Source organism: Falco biarmicus, chromosome 16, assembly GCF_023638135.1.
Source record: "Falco biarmicus isolate bFalBia1 chromosome 16, bFalBia1.pri, whole genome shotgun sequence".
In the NCBI taxonomy this organism is placed as follows: Eukaryota; Metazoa; Chordata; class Aves; order Falconiformes; family Falconidae; genus Falco; species Falco biarmicus.
This window is the reverse complement of record NC_079303.1, coordinates 6,420,942-6,436,359: the sequence shown is the minus strand read 5'-3', so window position 1 is coordinate 6,436,359 and position 15,418 is coordinate 6,420,942. Positions and strand designations below refer to the sequence as shown.

The 15,418-nt window shown below is 42.3% G+C and overlaps 1 protein-coding gene across 5 annotated transcripts in view; it reads left to right on the top strand.

The window, feature by feature from the left end:
* KCND3 (potassium voltage-gated channel subfamily D member 3) overlaps nt 1-15,418 on the top strand; it is a 133,059-nt gene that overhangs the window by 87,393 nt on the left and 30,248 nt on the right. For all 5 annotated transcript variants that reach the window (XM_056361692.1, XM_056361688.1, XM_056361689.1 and 2 more), the window contains exon 3: nt 9,867-10,029. In XM_056361692.1, the coding sequence (XP_056217667.1) occupies nt 9,867-10,029 (163 nt within the window). The remainder of the gene's footprint in view (nt 1-9,866; nt 10,030-15,418) is intronic.

Sequence of the window (15,418 nt, the reverse complement as noted above, 5' to 3'; positions counted from 1 at the left end):
GTAAAATGGATTCTGACTCTTTTCTTGTTGGACTTCTCATTATTGTGCAACCTGCCCAGCAACACACACAGATTTCCAGCATGCGATCAGTATTGCTGAAGGGTTTGAGGTGCATCAACACGTAGCAGTTGCTCTTCACTTGAAATTCCCTAGTGCAGAGAACTTTGGAACAGCATGAAATTACCACCCACCCCCCACTGGTCCTGGACTCTATTGAAATGTTTCCTCTTCACACTTGTCTTCTGCTCAGAAAAGTAACAGCCCAGATAACATCTTTGGTGTTTCCTGCTAAGTCTTCTCAATAAATTCTACATCAAAATAACTCTGTCAATTGGATAAAAATCCGTCTAACCAAAAATGCTGTTAAGTTCAGAAGGCTAACGAAAAAAAAATAATCAAGATTTACAAACTCTAAGAAAGCTTTTTCTGCTACACCTATCACTACTGAAACTGAGATTTGAGGATCAAAAACTTAGATGACAGCATAGCTGCTTGGTGATGCACGAAGCCAAAGAAAACTGAGATCAGTTTTTTGCTAGATATATCAGCTTTGCAAGAACTAAAAAGAATAGAGCTTCTTCTGAAAAGCTGACTGAATAAACATTAGGAATAAAAGACAGTAAGGTGTGGAGGTTAAGACTGAAGGCATTTTCTGCAAAGTGAAATTCAGGTTTTCTTATACCGATTCTAGATTGAAGCAGATTCCTTTTTCTCCGAGTAACTTATACCAACAGTTTAAATTTTCCTTTTTTGTGTGTGTAATAAACTAGTTAATGCTTTATTAAGTGGTCATGGAGAAACCTGAGATATTATAAAAAACCAAAACATCTATTTTTATATAGTGAGATGTGTATGACATAGTTAACTGCTATTTCTGTTAAAGCAGTAAACAATTACCCTAAACGTCATTCCTAAGTTATATAGACCAACGGGATGTTCCAGATTTCAGTCCCTAGTTTTGTCATCCCCTCCTGTGACAGTGACAGCCAGGACCAAGGCAGACAGTCCACATCTACCATTAAGGGAGAGCAAACAGGAGGTCTCCGATGCTATCTCTATAAATGCATTTGCTGGCAGAGCTGAAATGCAAGTGATTCTCCATTCAGAGAAATGTAATTTCTTGCAGGAGTTTGAGGGGAAAGGGAGAGGAGTAACAACAGTGTATTAGCTTGGGTTTGCCAAATGCAAAGAACAAACATTCATCTTAGTACCATTTCAAGAAGATGAACAAGCAACTTGAACAAGCATGTTCTCATCTTTTCAGTGAGCAGGAATTAAGTATGTGCTTCATATGAAGCAAAGGCTGAAACGTTGTGCTCAGCTGGGACCACTGTGTTAACTGGTACAGGTTCCCCATTTGCTTTGAATAATTCATGTCAGCTACAATGAAGAAAGATTTCTAGCAGTTGGTACACACTTGAAAATTATGAGGAGCAAAGAAATCACTGACTGAAAGTCTCAAATATGGTGCAAGTCACAATTTGCAGAGGCGATGAAATTACAGAACCTGAGTCAGGTAGATGACAGCATTAGTGTGGAAAGGGTGATTAGTGTGAAAGGTATTAATAGAGGATATGCAAAGAGGCTCTCTCCTCTCAGCACTCCTGTGACTGAAGCAGAAGATAAAGTTGCTTATGCTCCCGTGAAGAAAGCCGCTCCCATCCTGCTGCGGCTCCAGTCCAGCCCGCAGGACTTTAGGAAGCGACATTTGTGGTCGCCCCATCTCTCACACCAAACCAGGTTTGCAAACCCACAGGTGTCCCTGCAGGAAGGAGGGTGCTCACCCTCCTATCGTAATCCCTTTTTCAAAGGTCTCTAATAATATTTCTTGCCCTGCTCCTTTTAATGAATGGTAATAGAGAACACTTGATTAGAAGCCTTTCATCATTTTAGGACTAGGGGCTTTAGCTTTCTGACCTACTTTGCTTGCCAATGAAATTCCATTTTTAGCTTCAACTCAAGGTCTGAGTGTTACCCAAATTCAGACCATCTGTTTTAACTGCCTACAGGCTGAGAAGTTGATCCAAACCAGGAAGAATAAATGGAACCAATGTGTGCATATATTAAGTATTCTCAACCCTCAGCGTATTAAATAACCTACTCAGTTTATTCCCGAGTCTACATAAACATTCCTGTTTCTCTGGGCAGTGCCTGCTGTTGTTGTAAGGAATATTTACAATACCAGTTGCTCTCAGAGACCCTCAGCCAAATCACCTTTCTGGTATGAGTACAGGAATGAACAGGCTACAGCTGGCCCAAGTCACTACTCTGATCCCTTAGTGTGGCTTTGGTGAGGGTTGGTACGGGTTACATAGAAGTACAGATCCCCCCTGAGCAAGTCATTAGGGAATAACCTGCCTCTCTTTCTAATTCTTACTGTTAGAGATGCAACAGAACTTGCATCTCCTCAGTGATCCTTTTTCATCCCAGATGACGTAACTGCATGGCCTCGCTGTTAATAACAAGACAGCTGGCCAGTCCTTTCATGAATCTCTAGCAAATTCCCCACAGTATCTTGAAACAGTGGGTTTCAATGAAATAACTTCTTGCACTGTGCAGAAATCCCTCTCAGTTTTAAACATCCTATCTTCCCATTTCATCGCACATTCACTTCTGTCAGTATGAGAAAAGGGCATAACAGCATCAGACCTTTCTTCCGGATTTCAGATACCTCTCTCAGTCCTTTTATTACACAAAAAGCTCAGTAACAAATATGAATTTATAAATCATAACAAAATTAAAAAGGCAACATTACCTGGAAAATCCCTACTAAGTAACTGCTGACTGCAGCTTTACAAAAAATCAAAAAGAATCAGAGTACTGAAAATAAGCTTCTGCTGCTAGCACTGATATGCATCTACAGCACTCATCCTTTGCAGCTTGGCTGATGGATGTAATTTTCAGCAGAATATCTAGGGAGGATGAGAGCATCCATGAAAACATTAACAAATAAAATACGCCAAGGAAAAAGAAAACAGTAGTGTAAAACCAAGCCAGACACTAGAGAAGTTGAATACCCAGCTGGGGAGCTGCCCAGCTCAAAACAAGGCAGAAAATAAGTATATTTAATGTAAAAGAATCCTAGCATGAAATAGGCTCTGTACTTCCTGGACACAGCTGATTTGCTGTTCAAGTCTGTCATTTGACAGCCTGTTTATAGATTCTCTTGCTTCAAAGCCGTTATGGCTCTGTTTACAGCATGCTCTTTCAGGAAGTACCACAAGCCTCCTCACGTGTCAGGTTTCTCAGGCGTTCATCAGTGCATCTCATTCCTTCTAGGATTAGTATATTTAAAAACCTGACATTAACACACCAGACTGTCCTCATGGACATGGATTACTGAGTCTGTGTCTGCAAAACACTTTCAAGAGACTTCCATATTTTCAAGATGCCATGCCAGCATTAACTAATTAATCCTCACGACACTTGCACAGGACAGCTCTGAAAATATCTTGACCTCCCTTACGGACATGGTAAAATCAGATAGGAAGCGGACCTGTCTTTCCCGAGGCCATCATACAAGCCCATGACCAAGTCAGCTTTCAGGAGCGCTCCATCACCGGTTCTGTCACACGCCTGCATTCAATCCATCAGATGACACCGCTGCTCAGCAGTTCCAGAGCCCTCCTCCCACATTCCCAGTACACATGTGATGCATTAAATCCCTGTGAAAGTTTGTATGCCTCTGCTGAAAAAGGCAACAGCATCTTTGTGTGCCTGGAGGTATGAATATGTGACAGGATAAAACCCAGCTGGGCAGGAGAATGGCACACGTGAGCAGCAGCTTGCAGTGCTCTGGAGAGCCGTGGTTTTTGATGGGGCAGATCCAGTAAGGCAGATGAAACCACTAATGTGGCAGAGGAACTGTGAATTAAACCCAAAACAAAAGATGTAACTATCCCCAGCCCCTGTACCATAGCTGTTAATTCCCTGTTCATTTGTCATGCACAAAAACAAGAAAGAAATGAGTAATATTTGCTTTTGTTTTCATTGTATCATTGGAAGTGACACAATCATCATTTCACTGGAGGTTCAAAGCAGCATTAGCATGATTACATCGGACTTGTACCTATTAAGTGGAGGGACATGAGCTCCTCTGAGCTGTCAAATGCAACATATGCAGTCTCGCAATGCAACTGCAATATTTTTTCTGAATTTCAGACTTTTTTTTCTCCTTTGGCCAAATCAAAACATTGCATAGTGATTTAGTTACAGTATAAAAAAGGACCTCTTGCACCTGGAAAGCTACATGCTAATTCCATGCTTTATTCTATCACTTTCATGCAAAAGGCTTTCAAAATCATATTCTATTGTATGGCACATAATGTTATTATTCTGTCCTTATTGTCCTAAAAGCAGGAGCTTACAGGCTGGAGTGAAATCTTCTTTTGACTCTGCTGTGCCGGGCAAAAGGTTAGAGAGATAAAGAAGCTCTCAAAGAGCTGTTAATGCCAGTATGAGGCAGAAATACTAAATCATTTGAAGCAGCATTGTTTCTCTTTCTATCCTCTACGAGATATTTCAGCTTTCATAGGCTGTGTGTGAAAACCACACGGTTTTGCATCACTAGGCAGGAGATGTCCCTTGACCACTTAAACACAGCAACCTGAGAAAGAACAGTCCTCCTCTGGCCATCCAATCCACAAACCAGCTGTCCCCATGTTCTTCTGTTGGCTCTGCAACCTAAACCAAATGTCTGGGGGCACAGGATCGTGCACCAGGACCCCCTGGGTGTGCTGCTTCGTGGGTCTGCCTGCCATTCTTTGAGCCAGCTCTGGAGATGGGGATGGGTACTGGACCTGATGCTCTGTCCAAAGACAGGTCTCCTACTAGTAAGGAGGAAGATGTTGGGATACAGGTTTATCAATTTTCAATTGCACCCCAATCTCCTCTGCATCTAGAGAAACCAACAGAGACAACAACTATACAATAATGGCAATTTATGAACCATAAGCCCCTCCCCAGGTGCCCAACTTATACTGGCTGAAAAGCTGGCTCGTAAGGCGGCTGCTGGAGAAGAGCATCCTCTGAAAAACTGTTTCACTGTCCCCACAGCGCTGTTACTGCTATAGCACCTTCCAGTGTCCCTATACCATAGGATCTTCCAGCTTTTTGACTAAACTCCCTATTTCTAGGGCTGTGAATGTTGCACAGAGAGAGAGAGAGGATCATCAGAGATGCTGCTGAGAGTCTATTTTTAGAGTGAGTCATTTGATGAGCTGTTCAGCACCTTATTTATTGCTGTCTCCAGCTGGGGAACTAAGCAGTGTCCAGACACCTCTACTGCTAAAACCAGAATTTGGAAGCAGTGACCTCTATTTGATAACATTTTCTGTACTGACAGAGAGAAAAACAACAGGACATTATGCTGTCAAGGCTAATAGCTGCTAATTAGGGTGAGTGACATATGACCCCTTTCATAGCCAAAGAACACAGAAGTCACACTACAAATAAAAAAAAAGTGGAAATTCTGCATTCATGGTCTTTTCCATCTAATGAGTGACCACTTTGTTTCTTTTCCTGATTCGTCTGTTTAAAGCTTTACTTGACCTTTACATTATGTGTACAGCAAGTAAAAGTCTCAGCATTCACAGTGTCTCCTTGGTGGGAAATGGGGCTTTGAAGGGACCAGGAGAAGACAAGGGGACAAACCGAAGCTATGTCATTGGAGACATGGGATACATGTGCAGAGGCTCCAGAACCACTGTCAGCATGCAGAGGGAGCACTGCAGGGAACACGGCAGCAAGGGCAGTTCTTCCCAAAGGTTACACACCTTTGCATGCCCCAGTGCTCATCTGGCAGCAGGGGCATCTCACCTAGCACAGCCAGCAAGCAGAGCAAAGCATTCAGCAACTGAAAACTGGCTGAATCTGTCGCCATTTAACAGGATTCCTGGCAAAACAAAGAGCAAAGATATTTTTCTCTAGGCATGTTCCACATCTAACCTAGCTGATGCTGAGCATTAATCTCTGGACAAGCCTGGAGCCACGTACAGGCTGTGTTTACTCCACATTTCTGTACAACTGCCTTGCATTACCAGTATTTGTAACGCCGTAGCACTTACGGGTCCTGCTGGGTGTTGGGTGTATTCAGAACATGGAGCAGCTCCTGCTCCAAAGAACCCAGGACCAACTTAACCAAGTGGGCAAAGAACAAGTAACCAATTGCCATTTCATAACCGGGGAACTGAGGTACAGAAAGCTGAAATGATTTAGTAAAGGTCACATTAAAAGTCTACTGAATTTGCAGCCTCCCGTTGTTACATTACAGGCTCAAACATCCCATCAGACCCTCTGAATGTTAATCATTACCTAACTCTTCTGTCTTCTTGCTGCTCTAATGAGTTTATTGATGAATTACTTAAAGCGCACTTTCTGTAGAAGAAATTTTTTTAGGTGACAAGTTGCCTTTTACTAAACAAATTAATGGCAAAGTTAAGTTCTCTCATTCCAGTCTGGGAAAAACAAGTTTTAGGTGTAAAAATGCCCAATTAGTAGTAACTGAAATCCAATATTTGAATTATTTGGCACTGCATCTGTTATAAATATGCCATGTGGCCATTAGTACCTTGTGGTACCATCAGGACAAAAATAGTCACTCCAGCAATTAATATTGCAGTAGCTGCGTATGCCAATATAGAACAACTGCAACTTTATCGGTTCATCCCAAACCTCATCATAGTCAAAGTCAAAGGGAAGCCTCTCATTAAGTGCAAGGAGACCTAGATCAAGCTCCAGCTGGGTCTTACTGATCAAAATGCTAGGACATTTCTAAACACCAGTGTCACTCACACCACAGGTCAGCCCAGTAAAGCCAGAGAACAGGGCTGCAAGCGCACAACATGCCACACAAACCCAGAGGGACAAATCCATCTGCGTTCTCTCCACAGACAACTCCGAAGCAGAACCAGAAGTCAGTGTTACAAGTTTTAGGTCTTGCTCCTGTGCAGCCTGCTCTAGCTAGTACAAGATCATGGCAGTATCTCTCATAATAGTTTTGCAAATGAAGTTCTACATCTCTCCAGCAAAATCCGCTGTGTTCCAAGACAGTGTGATCTTTCCTGATGGTGTTTTAAAGGACCTTCTCTGAAGTCCCAAGTAATGAGGTAACTCTCAGTCTGCATGTAAGAACAAAACTCTACAAGACAGACTGTGAGCCAGACACTTATTATTATACTTTCTACAAATGCACAGAACGGCTTTCTCTCAGTTCTCCAGGTCACTGAGATCATGTTTGAGGTCTATGATTAATTTTCAGCCTTATTGTGTTAAGGGGCAGCAGGAGAAAAGTAAGAAAGATTATTTTTTTTTTTTTTAGAACAGTGTTAAATGAGGCAAAAGACCTTATCACTCAGCAAGAGCTTTCGAACTATCTTCGCATGGAGCAGCAGCTAAAAAGTTAATAGACATAAATAGCATTTTATTGATTTGAGGTATTCTGAGGGATTTTAATGCAGGTGAAGGCAGGAGAACAGTTCTGCTTAGGATAATTAAGCCTTAGCTAGTGAAGCCTGAACCATTTATACAAAAAAAAAAAAACAAAAAAACCCAAACCAGAAAATGCCAAAGAAAACCTGTCACTTAGCCTGAAACTAAGCCTCTCCTGCGACACAAGCGAGTCTGATAGCCCAGCGATGATGAACTTTTACCCAGCTGTTTGGCCATACTGTCCAGCCACCCAGCCTAGAAGGAGAGCACATAAGAGACTCCCAGGAGCAAGTAGTTAATGTGCAACAAGTTCTGCTTTTATTCAGAGACTCTCATACCAACGAGTTTGTGGATGGGGGAAAGAAGTTCAGCTGATAATAAAAGTGTTTTGGATAATAAAGGTGTTTCGGAATACTTGTTTTCCCCTTGGATGTGAATTATTCTTGGCTCAACTCTATTCCCATAAAAGCTCTTTGTTGGTCATATGGTGACATCAAAGGTAAAAATAAAGTCTCGACTGGAGATCATTCTGCTTTTCAGTATCTGCTGCATCAAACACTAGAACATTTCAAAGAGCATGGAAATCCCAAACACCATCTGATAGCAACTTAGGGGCCTCTCCAGATTTCAAGCACCCTGAAACAAGGAATATCTTCCTTCGGGCCCAGTTTTAATATTAGCATCCTCTCCCTGTCTGCTGCAAAACTTCAGCAGGCTGCAGTGCCTAGCTCCTCTCTTCTACTCCAGGGTGTAGGCAGGTCACATCAACCTGCTTGTAGTGGGATTTCAGAGTACAATGCATCCTCCCGAGTCACAGAGGTGCTTTGGGAATTCCTGTACCCCTGTGGTTTGTACACAGTCATAGAATTACAGAATCAACAAGGCTGGAAAAGACCTTTAAAATCATCAAGTCCAAGCATTAACCTTGCACTGCAAAGCCCAACAGTATTCTTAAAAATCAGTTGCTACTTGCCTGCTTGCTTCTCCTTTCCTCTAGATGAAAATTACTTCAATGAATATTGATATTAACGTACATTTGCAGGCAAGCATGTAATAAACGGCTCACTGAAACAAGGCCTGTAAATTCAGTCAGTGGCTGTGCTAATCATGTTCCTATCGTACTCAGGGGCATTAACTACTCCACTAACAAGCTTTTTGTTACATGATCAGAACATGCTGCAATCCACAGCCAGCTTTCTGGATGGGTTTTTATTTGCCTATCATCCATTTGCAGAAGAAAGCACTGAAGTCACTTCCAGAGGGCAAACTGCGGGGGAGGAAGAGCCTCCTATGGAGGTTGCCACTGCAGCTGCGGAACATTTGCATTGCCAACACCTGATGCCTGCTGGGTATCAGGAGCTGTGCTGTGAGACGGGGAACTGCGACTGATGGCGCAGTCAGTTAGAATTAAGAGGTCCAGTCACCTGAGATGCAACATGGGGGTTGTGTTGGGCCGAACTGTAAAAGGGAATTCAAAATCCCCATTATCTTCGCTGTAACGCAGCATTCAGTGAGACAGCACAGTCAATCAGGTGCCCGAGTCCCACAGCAGTTTCAGTACTGTATGTTCCATGAGGGAATAACAGCTATGATCCTTCTTATGGCACTGATGAGTAGCCATAAGGCCAAGCACATTTGTTTTCTTTACAGAAGGACAGTATTAAAGCTTAAAGTATAAAACTGCTGCAGAAAGCTTTTCTGATATGCAAAGTAAAAACACAAAAAGCAAATGAGCACTCAACAGAGGAGTGATTTCTGTCCTGTGGAATCCACAGAACCTAAAGCAGAATCATCTTCCATCTGCACAAAATGGATTGTTCCATCTTAGATTCTGCCAGCATTATTTAACATATAAATTACAACTGCTAATGAAGATTGCTGGGTCAAACCCAGTGCAAAGGTTTGAATGTTTTTCAGCTGGTCTCATATTCCTGAGAACTCACTCTTTACTGAATCCAGGCACTGAATGAACCCCAAATTTCTGACTGTACAGATGGCAAGAAAACTGCTGGGTTTTGAAATGGAAGTGTAAATCAGTCCTCATTTGCACCTGGACACAAGGGAATGAAAATATATGAACCTGCTCACAAGCAGACGTACAGCTTTACATTTGTTAGAGCTCATCCACACGGAGAGGTAGGTACTAAATGAGCAAGGCTGTGAATATAACATACCCAGCAGCAGCCCGCACTGGCACATCTATTCTGCAACAAAAGTGCCTTTCTTTGGTTTAGCTTACTTCATTACCAAAGCACGGTGTAAATTGTCATCTCTGGGATGACAGCACCACGTGAATTGTTGCTTGCATGGTTCATTTCTAAGCTTTAGTGTCTAACCTGGACACATGCTGCTACGCACTCAGGGAACCTGAAAAGGCTTTTGGTGCCATTGCACTTGTCTGAAGGAGGGGCTTCCCTTTTTTTTTTTCCCCCCTCTAGTTATGGTGACATGGTGCCCAAGACAATTGCTGGGAAGATATTTGGCTCCATTTGCTCCCTGAGCGGGGTGTTGGTCATTGCTCTGCCGGTTCCAGTCATTGTTTCCAACTTCAGCCGAATTTACCACCAGAACCAGAGAGCCGACAAGCGGAGAGCGCAGAAGGTAAGCCGTCCCGCGCAGCCACCTCCTCAGAAAGCAACCTCAGCCCCTGCTTGTCACCACAGGGCTCATGAGACACCAGTGACACTTCTGAGCATTGCAGAGGGCAGCCTGCATGCAACCTATCGAACCACCTGCGCCTGTGTAGGCTTACCTTCCCACAGTTATAGCTACCTGTACTCCTACAGACACGAGCCAGTTCATTGTACATGCTGCATACTGGCACATTTTAAACATCAGAAGCAATGGGGCTTTCATTGCTCGCCTTTGCTGCATAGCGGTCTGAAATAAATATATGCATATACACATAAACCCTTAAATCATTAACAGGAGTTGTTTATCTTTCTGGCTGCTTGGTTCCTGTTGTCTCTCTGGAGTTTTGAAAACACCCATCCATACATTTATCAGTACGCATACCCCCTCAAAGCTGCAGACTGTAACATAGACTGAACACTGGGAATACACAAAAAACCCTGAAAACGTGAGGTGATTACTGAATATTCCAAAATCTGAACAGTTTTTACCAGTATAAGCTTACCGATTCACTAAGAAAGTGTAACAGATTTATTATATCCCTATTTCAGTCTGCTAAATTACACCAAAACCAGAATCAGGTTTTTACAACAACTGCAAACTAAAGGTCTGAGGGTTTTTTTTTCCCCAGTGGAACGCTGTCTGCCAAAAATTCAAGACTCAGGGGACTTGATGGAGAATAGTAGTAGAAAGATGTGCTATTTCTGCTTCAGGCAAGCATCTGGGCCTTGCCTACCTCCTCCATCTCAGGGAGCTGACAGCAGAGAGCTGAGATACAAGACCTACAAAACCACCAAATCTGGCAGTCAAAACACATAAGGAGAGTAGCAGAGACAGAACCATGCAGAACTGAGTTGCAGGCTCCCTAAGTCACTGCTGGGTTTTACACATACGTGCATTAGGTTCGGCACTGTACATGTGAAACATCAACCTGCGATAATTTTGGGAGGTGTTTTTGAGGGAGAATGGTTTATCTGATTAGTCATACAACAAAATATAGATTAAAAAAATCTAAAGATATAATGGAAGTCCACACTGTACTACACACTGTTCAGTCAGCAGCCGGACAGTAGGAAACCAGTATGGATCATTACATTCATTTAATGAATTTAAATGATTTGCAGAGTGAGTTGCCTAATGTGAGGCCACACTCAGGCATAAGATATCTGGATTTAACTTGCAACAGGAACGTGCCAGGTATCAATGCACAGGGAGGGCTGGAGCACTCACACACAGGTTTGTTAAGGGGACTGTGTACAACAGCCTATTTAAATGAATGAAGCCTTTAAGAGAAAGCACTTGTTCTACTGCAACGGCATATAAACATAGAGACAGAACCTGCTTTACAGTATAGCCTAGGCAGCAAGTAAATAGGCAAGACAAACAAACAAGATTTGTGCATAATCATGGATCACAATACAGAGAAGCTCCAGAACTGACTCCAGGTCTGTGCTTTCGGATGAGGCTATCCTTCTCTCCAGGCAGCATACTGCAGTTCCCTGTTCTGATTCACCTTTTCCTTTATTTGTTGGACTGTGATCCACTTAGTGACAAGGAAACGTACCACCACCTTTGATGCCAATATGATTGATTGCAGCTTTTATAAGGTTTTCTGTATTGACACACACAGTGTATAATTTCCCCCCATTTGAATTTCTAATTCCCTTGATATCGGATGAATTTCTGGGCTAAGTTTTCTCAAGTCAGAAGTGTGAGTAATTTTCACATGATCATCACTGCATGAATACTAAAGAGAACAAAAGAGACAGAAGCACATTAATGGCAGTCTCTCTGGAGATGGCCAGGGTGCACACAGGGATGATGAGAACCTGCTTTGATAGCATACTTGTTCCAGCATCATCCTCCAGTGAATTGAATCCCTTCTTCAGAAACAGGGAAGCTCCAGTAATAGTTAAAATGCTGTCCCCTTCTAATTAAAGATGCAAAGACATTTGCATGGCTTTTTCAAGGTTGGAAAAAGCTCTTTGCACTCTCTTGGTCCTTGAAGATGAGGAGCCCACCAGCAGAAGCTACTTATAAGCACAGTTTAGAAAACACAGCTTTGAAGAAACAACAGACATCTTTATTACGTTTCTAGTGTGCTAAATAAATTATTTTTCTCTTTTAACTGAAGAGTAAGTAATTTCTAGGGTATGTGTTAGTTTAAATGCTTTAGAAAAAGTTCTGTTTAGTTCAAGAATTGTAAGTTTTATAATGTACATATAGGTTTGAAGATTAGGTATAGACCATATTTATTTTTTTATGAACTCAGACTGAAGTCCTCTGATGAGAGCTAATAAAGGCAAAAGTATTGTACAAGCATCAAATTGGCTGGACACGACAGTCACAGATTTGAAGGCTGGAGTATGAATAAACCCAGGCTCTCCAGTGCACTAAGGGGTTCAGAGGTGCTGCACTCCAAAAACCCAGAAAAACATAGCACAGCCCCAATGTCCCTCTGGGTTTTGATGTGCTCAGTCTTAACTTTGTCTCATAACTGTTGAGGAGGCACTGGTCTAGCGGGAAGAGGTATTTAAATAGCACGAATAAAATACCGGGAAGTGGCTGTTACTCATCAGCATCTATTCTTCAACTAACCGAGGAGAAGTGTTCCTTAAAAAAGGGGGGAAAAAAATCCAAAACCAAACTACCAGTGATTTAATCACTTTGAAGATAAATTGTTCTTTGCCAAAGTTACACTGCAAAAGAATTAATTACAAGAAGATCTGGCAATCTTAATTCATTGTGCTCTGTCATCAAATTTTGTCCTCTGGCATGCAGCAAGGACCAGGTCAATCTGAATGGAAGATGAATTGATCATTTCTGACAAGGTTCATTTTGGTAAAATTGTTTTGGTGGGGTTTTTTTTCCTCAAATAATTTTTTTTTCCTTCATTTTGACTGATGTGCTAAGAATAGACCTTCCTGACTTTGAAACTATGCTGTTCTTTAGTGAATGTCACAGTTTTTGGTTTTAAAAGAGACTTTGACACTTAAAAGGCTTGTCAATAGAATGACTTTATAACTCAGAGAATTCTGGAGTCTCTCCTCTTGCTGTGTTCAGTTTGCAGCATAGATGCAATGTGAAGAAGGAGGAGACAAGTATCTGGTGCTGGTTTGAGGACTACACCTCCCACTTTTCAACCCCAGAAAGAGAAAGCAGAGGCAGCTATTAACAGCTACTGAAATGCTGCTCCTTTAGCAGCAGTAGAAAAAAAACAGTTCATTGTTTAGAAGTTTCAGACTGAGTGAATACAGCCCCAAGCCACACTAGTCCCCAGAGCAGGGCAGTACAGAAATGCATGGCTTAAAGACTGCCAGATCATACAGTAGTGAAAAGAATAGGTGTGACCTTTGAGCTTAGTGCAGCAAAGATCCCAGCAGTGCAGATTGCTTAATGACAGGAGAATAAATTTGCCTGTCAACAGAGTTTACTGAAGAAGGATCATTCTTATAGGATTGTTGACCAGTTCCTGAGTCTAGAGGTCTACAGGATTCCTGTGTACCTCGGGGAGAGCAGAGAACCAATACTAAAATCAAAGGCACAGAGGAAAAAAAAAAAAAAAAAAAAAGAGGAAGAAATATGGAGAAAAAACACTAGACTGCTTAATGAAAATAATTCTAGAAAAGTAAGGTGTTTTTCAAAGTGTTACATGAGCCCTTCTTGGTCCTTCATCTCCCAGGTCCAAAACCACTTGTCTTTGTCCAGCTTTAAAACAACCAGCTCAGGTCCCTCAGCTGGAAAGATTGTGCTAAGTGCAGCAAACTTAGTTTTTTCTGTTCTTTTTTTTTGTTCCTTGAATGATGCTTCAGAAAAAGACAACTAGAAATCCCTTCAATATCTCCCCAAACTGTTCTAATACAGCCCCACTAATTAGAGCAGTAAACCTCCATTGGCTCCAATGTCCCATATTGTGGGGAAACAGGAGCTGGCAATAAACTGCACAGGAGCCCACAGAAATGTGAGTTTGCTAAGGTGGGCCAATGGCTGACAAATAGCAACGTGCACTTGCGGCTTTTCAGTAAGAAAAACCAGTAAGACAGAAAAAAAGTACTGTAACAAGGGCAATACAACATTATAGGTTAAGCCTATCTGGTTGTTAGCCCCAGCTCCCTGCACATGTGAACATACATGCAGATGAAGACGCTACATCCTCAAAAGCATATTTAAAGAGGTTTTGAACAGCCTCGAGAAGGCACATGGAAGCAGAATGGCAGCTGAAACGTTTGGAAATACCAACAATGGCCTAAAGCAAGCTGGTCTCTAGACCAGCCCCACTTAGGGCTAAGATTTAGCCAACTGAGTTGTTCTAGATCTTTTCAGTTTGGGGGAAAACAAACGGTCAAAAAAGGGGCCTCTTACAAAATAGGGTATGCCTCCTCACATTTGCACAAGAGGAGGGAAAAGTGTAAGTGCTCAGATGTTGTGGAAGAACTCTGCTTACGGTGCATTTATCATTTAATGGTTAGATTTCATAGAATAGTTTAGGTTGGAAAGGACCTGACAGACCATCTGGTTCCCACCCCCTGCCACGGGCAGGGACACCTGCCACCAGCCCAGGTTGCTCCAAGCCCCGTCCACCCTGGTCCTGAACCCTTCCAGGGACGGGGCACCCACAGCGGCTCTGGGCACCCTGTGCCAGCACCTCGTCACCCTCACAGCGAAGAATTTCTTCCCAATACCTAATCTAAATCTCCCCTCTTTCAGTTTAAAGCCATTCCCCTTGTCCTGTCATCACATGGCCTGGCAAAATGTCCAGGAGATTTAGTTTATACAGTTTCCAGGAGAATCTGCCCCATGATCTTGCTGGGCACAGAGGTGAGACTGGCCGGCCTTCAGCTCCCCACGTCTTCCTCATTTAGATTTGCTAAATGAGCCAACATACTGAAATGGCTGATAATCTCAGAGGGATTAGCATGGGTTTATTGGTGCATTTCACAGAGGCTAAACTAAAACTGTCATCTACAAATACAAAGCCAGTAATCACGGTGCTTGGTTTCAGGTTTGCAGTAAATACACTTTTGAGTACTATAGCTTCTTAGTCTGTCCATTTATTATCTGGTGGCCTTTGACTCTGTGAGAACAAGCAATGTACTGCAAAAGCCTTGAAACAAGACTTCTCATTTCATCCTCTAGGCTGTAAGTTTCCAGGAAAGAACCAAACACCCAGATTTAAGCAAGGAAAGGACTACACAGGCCAAAATTATTTTGTAGAGCTGCTCTCACATAAAACTAATATGAACTGAAAACTGTAACACAGGCTATCGAAGAGTAGATGGTATATATTAGGTGAAGCAGAGGAGCAGACACACTGTGTGGGGGATGAATTAAAGCATTCAGTCACAGAGCCAGTATCAAC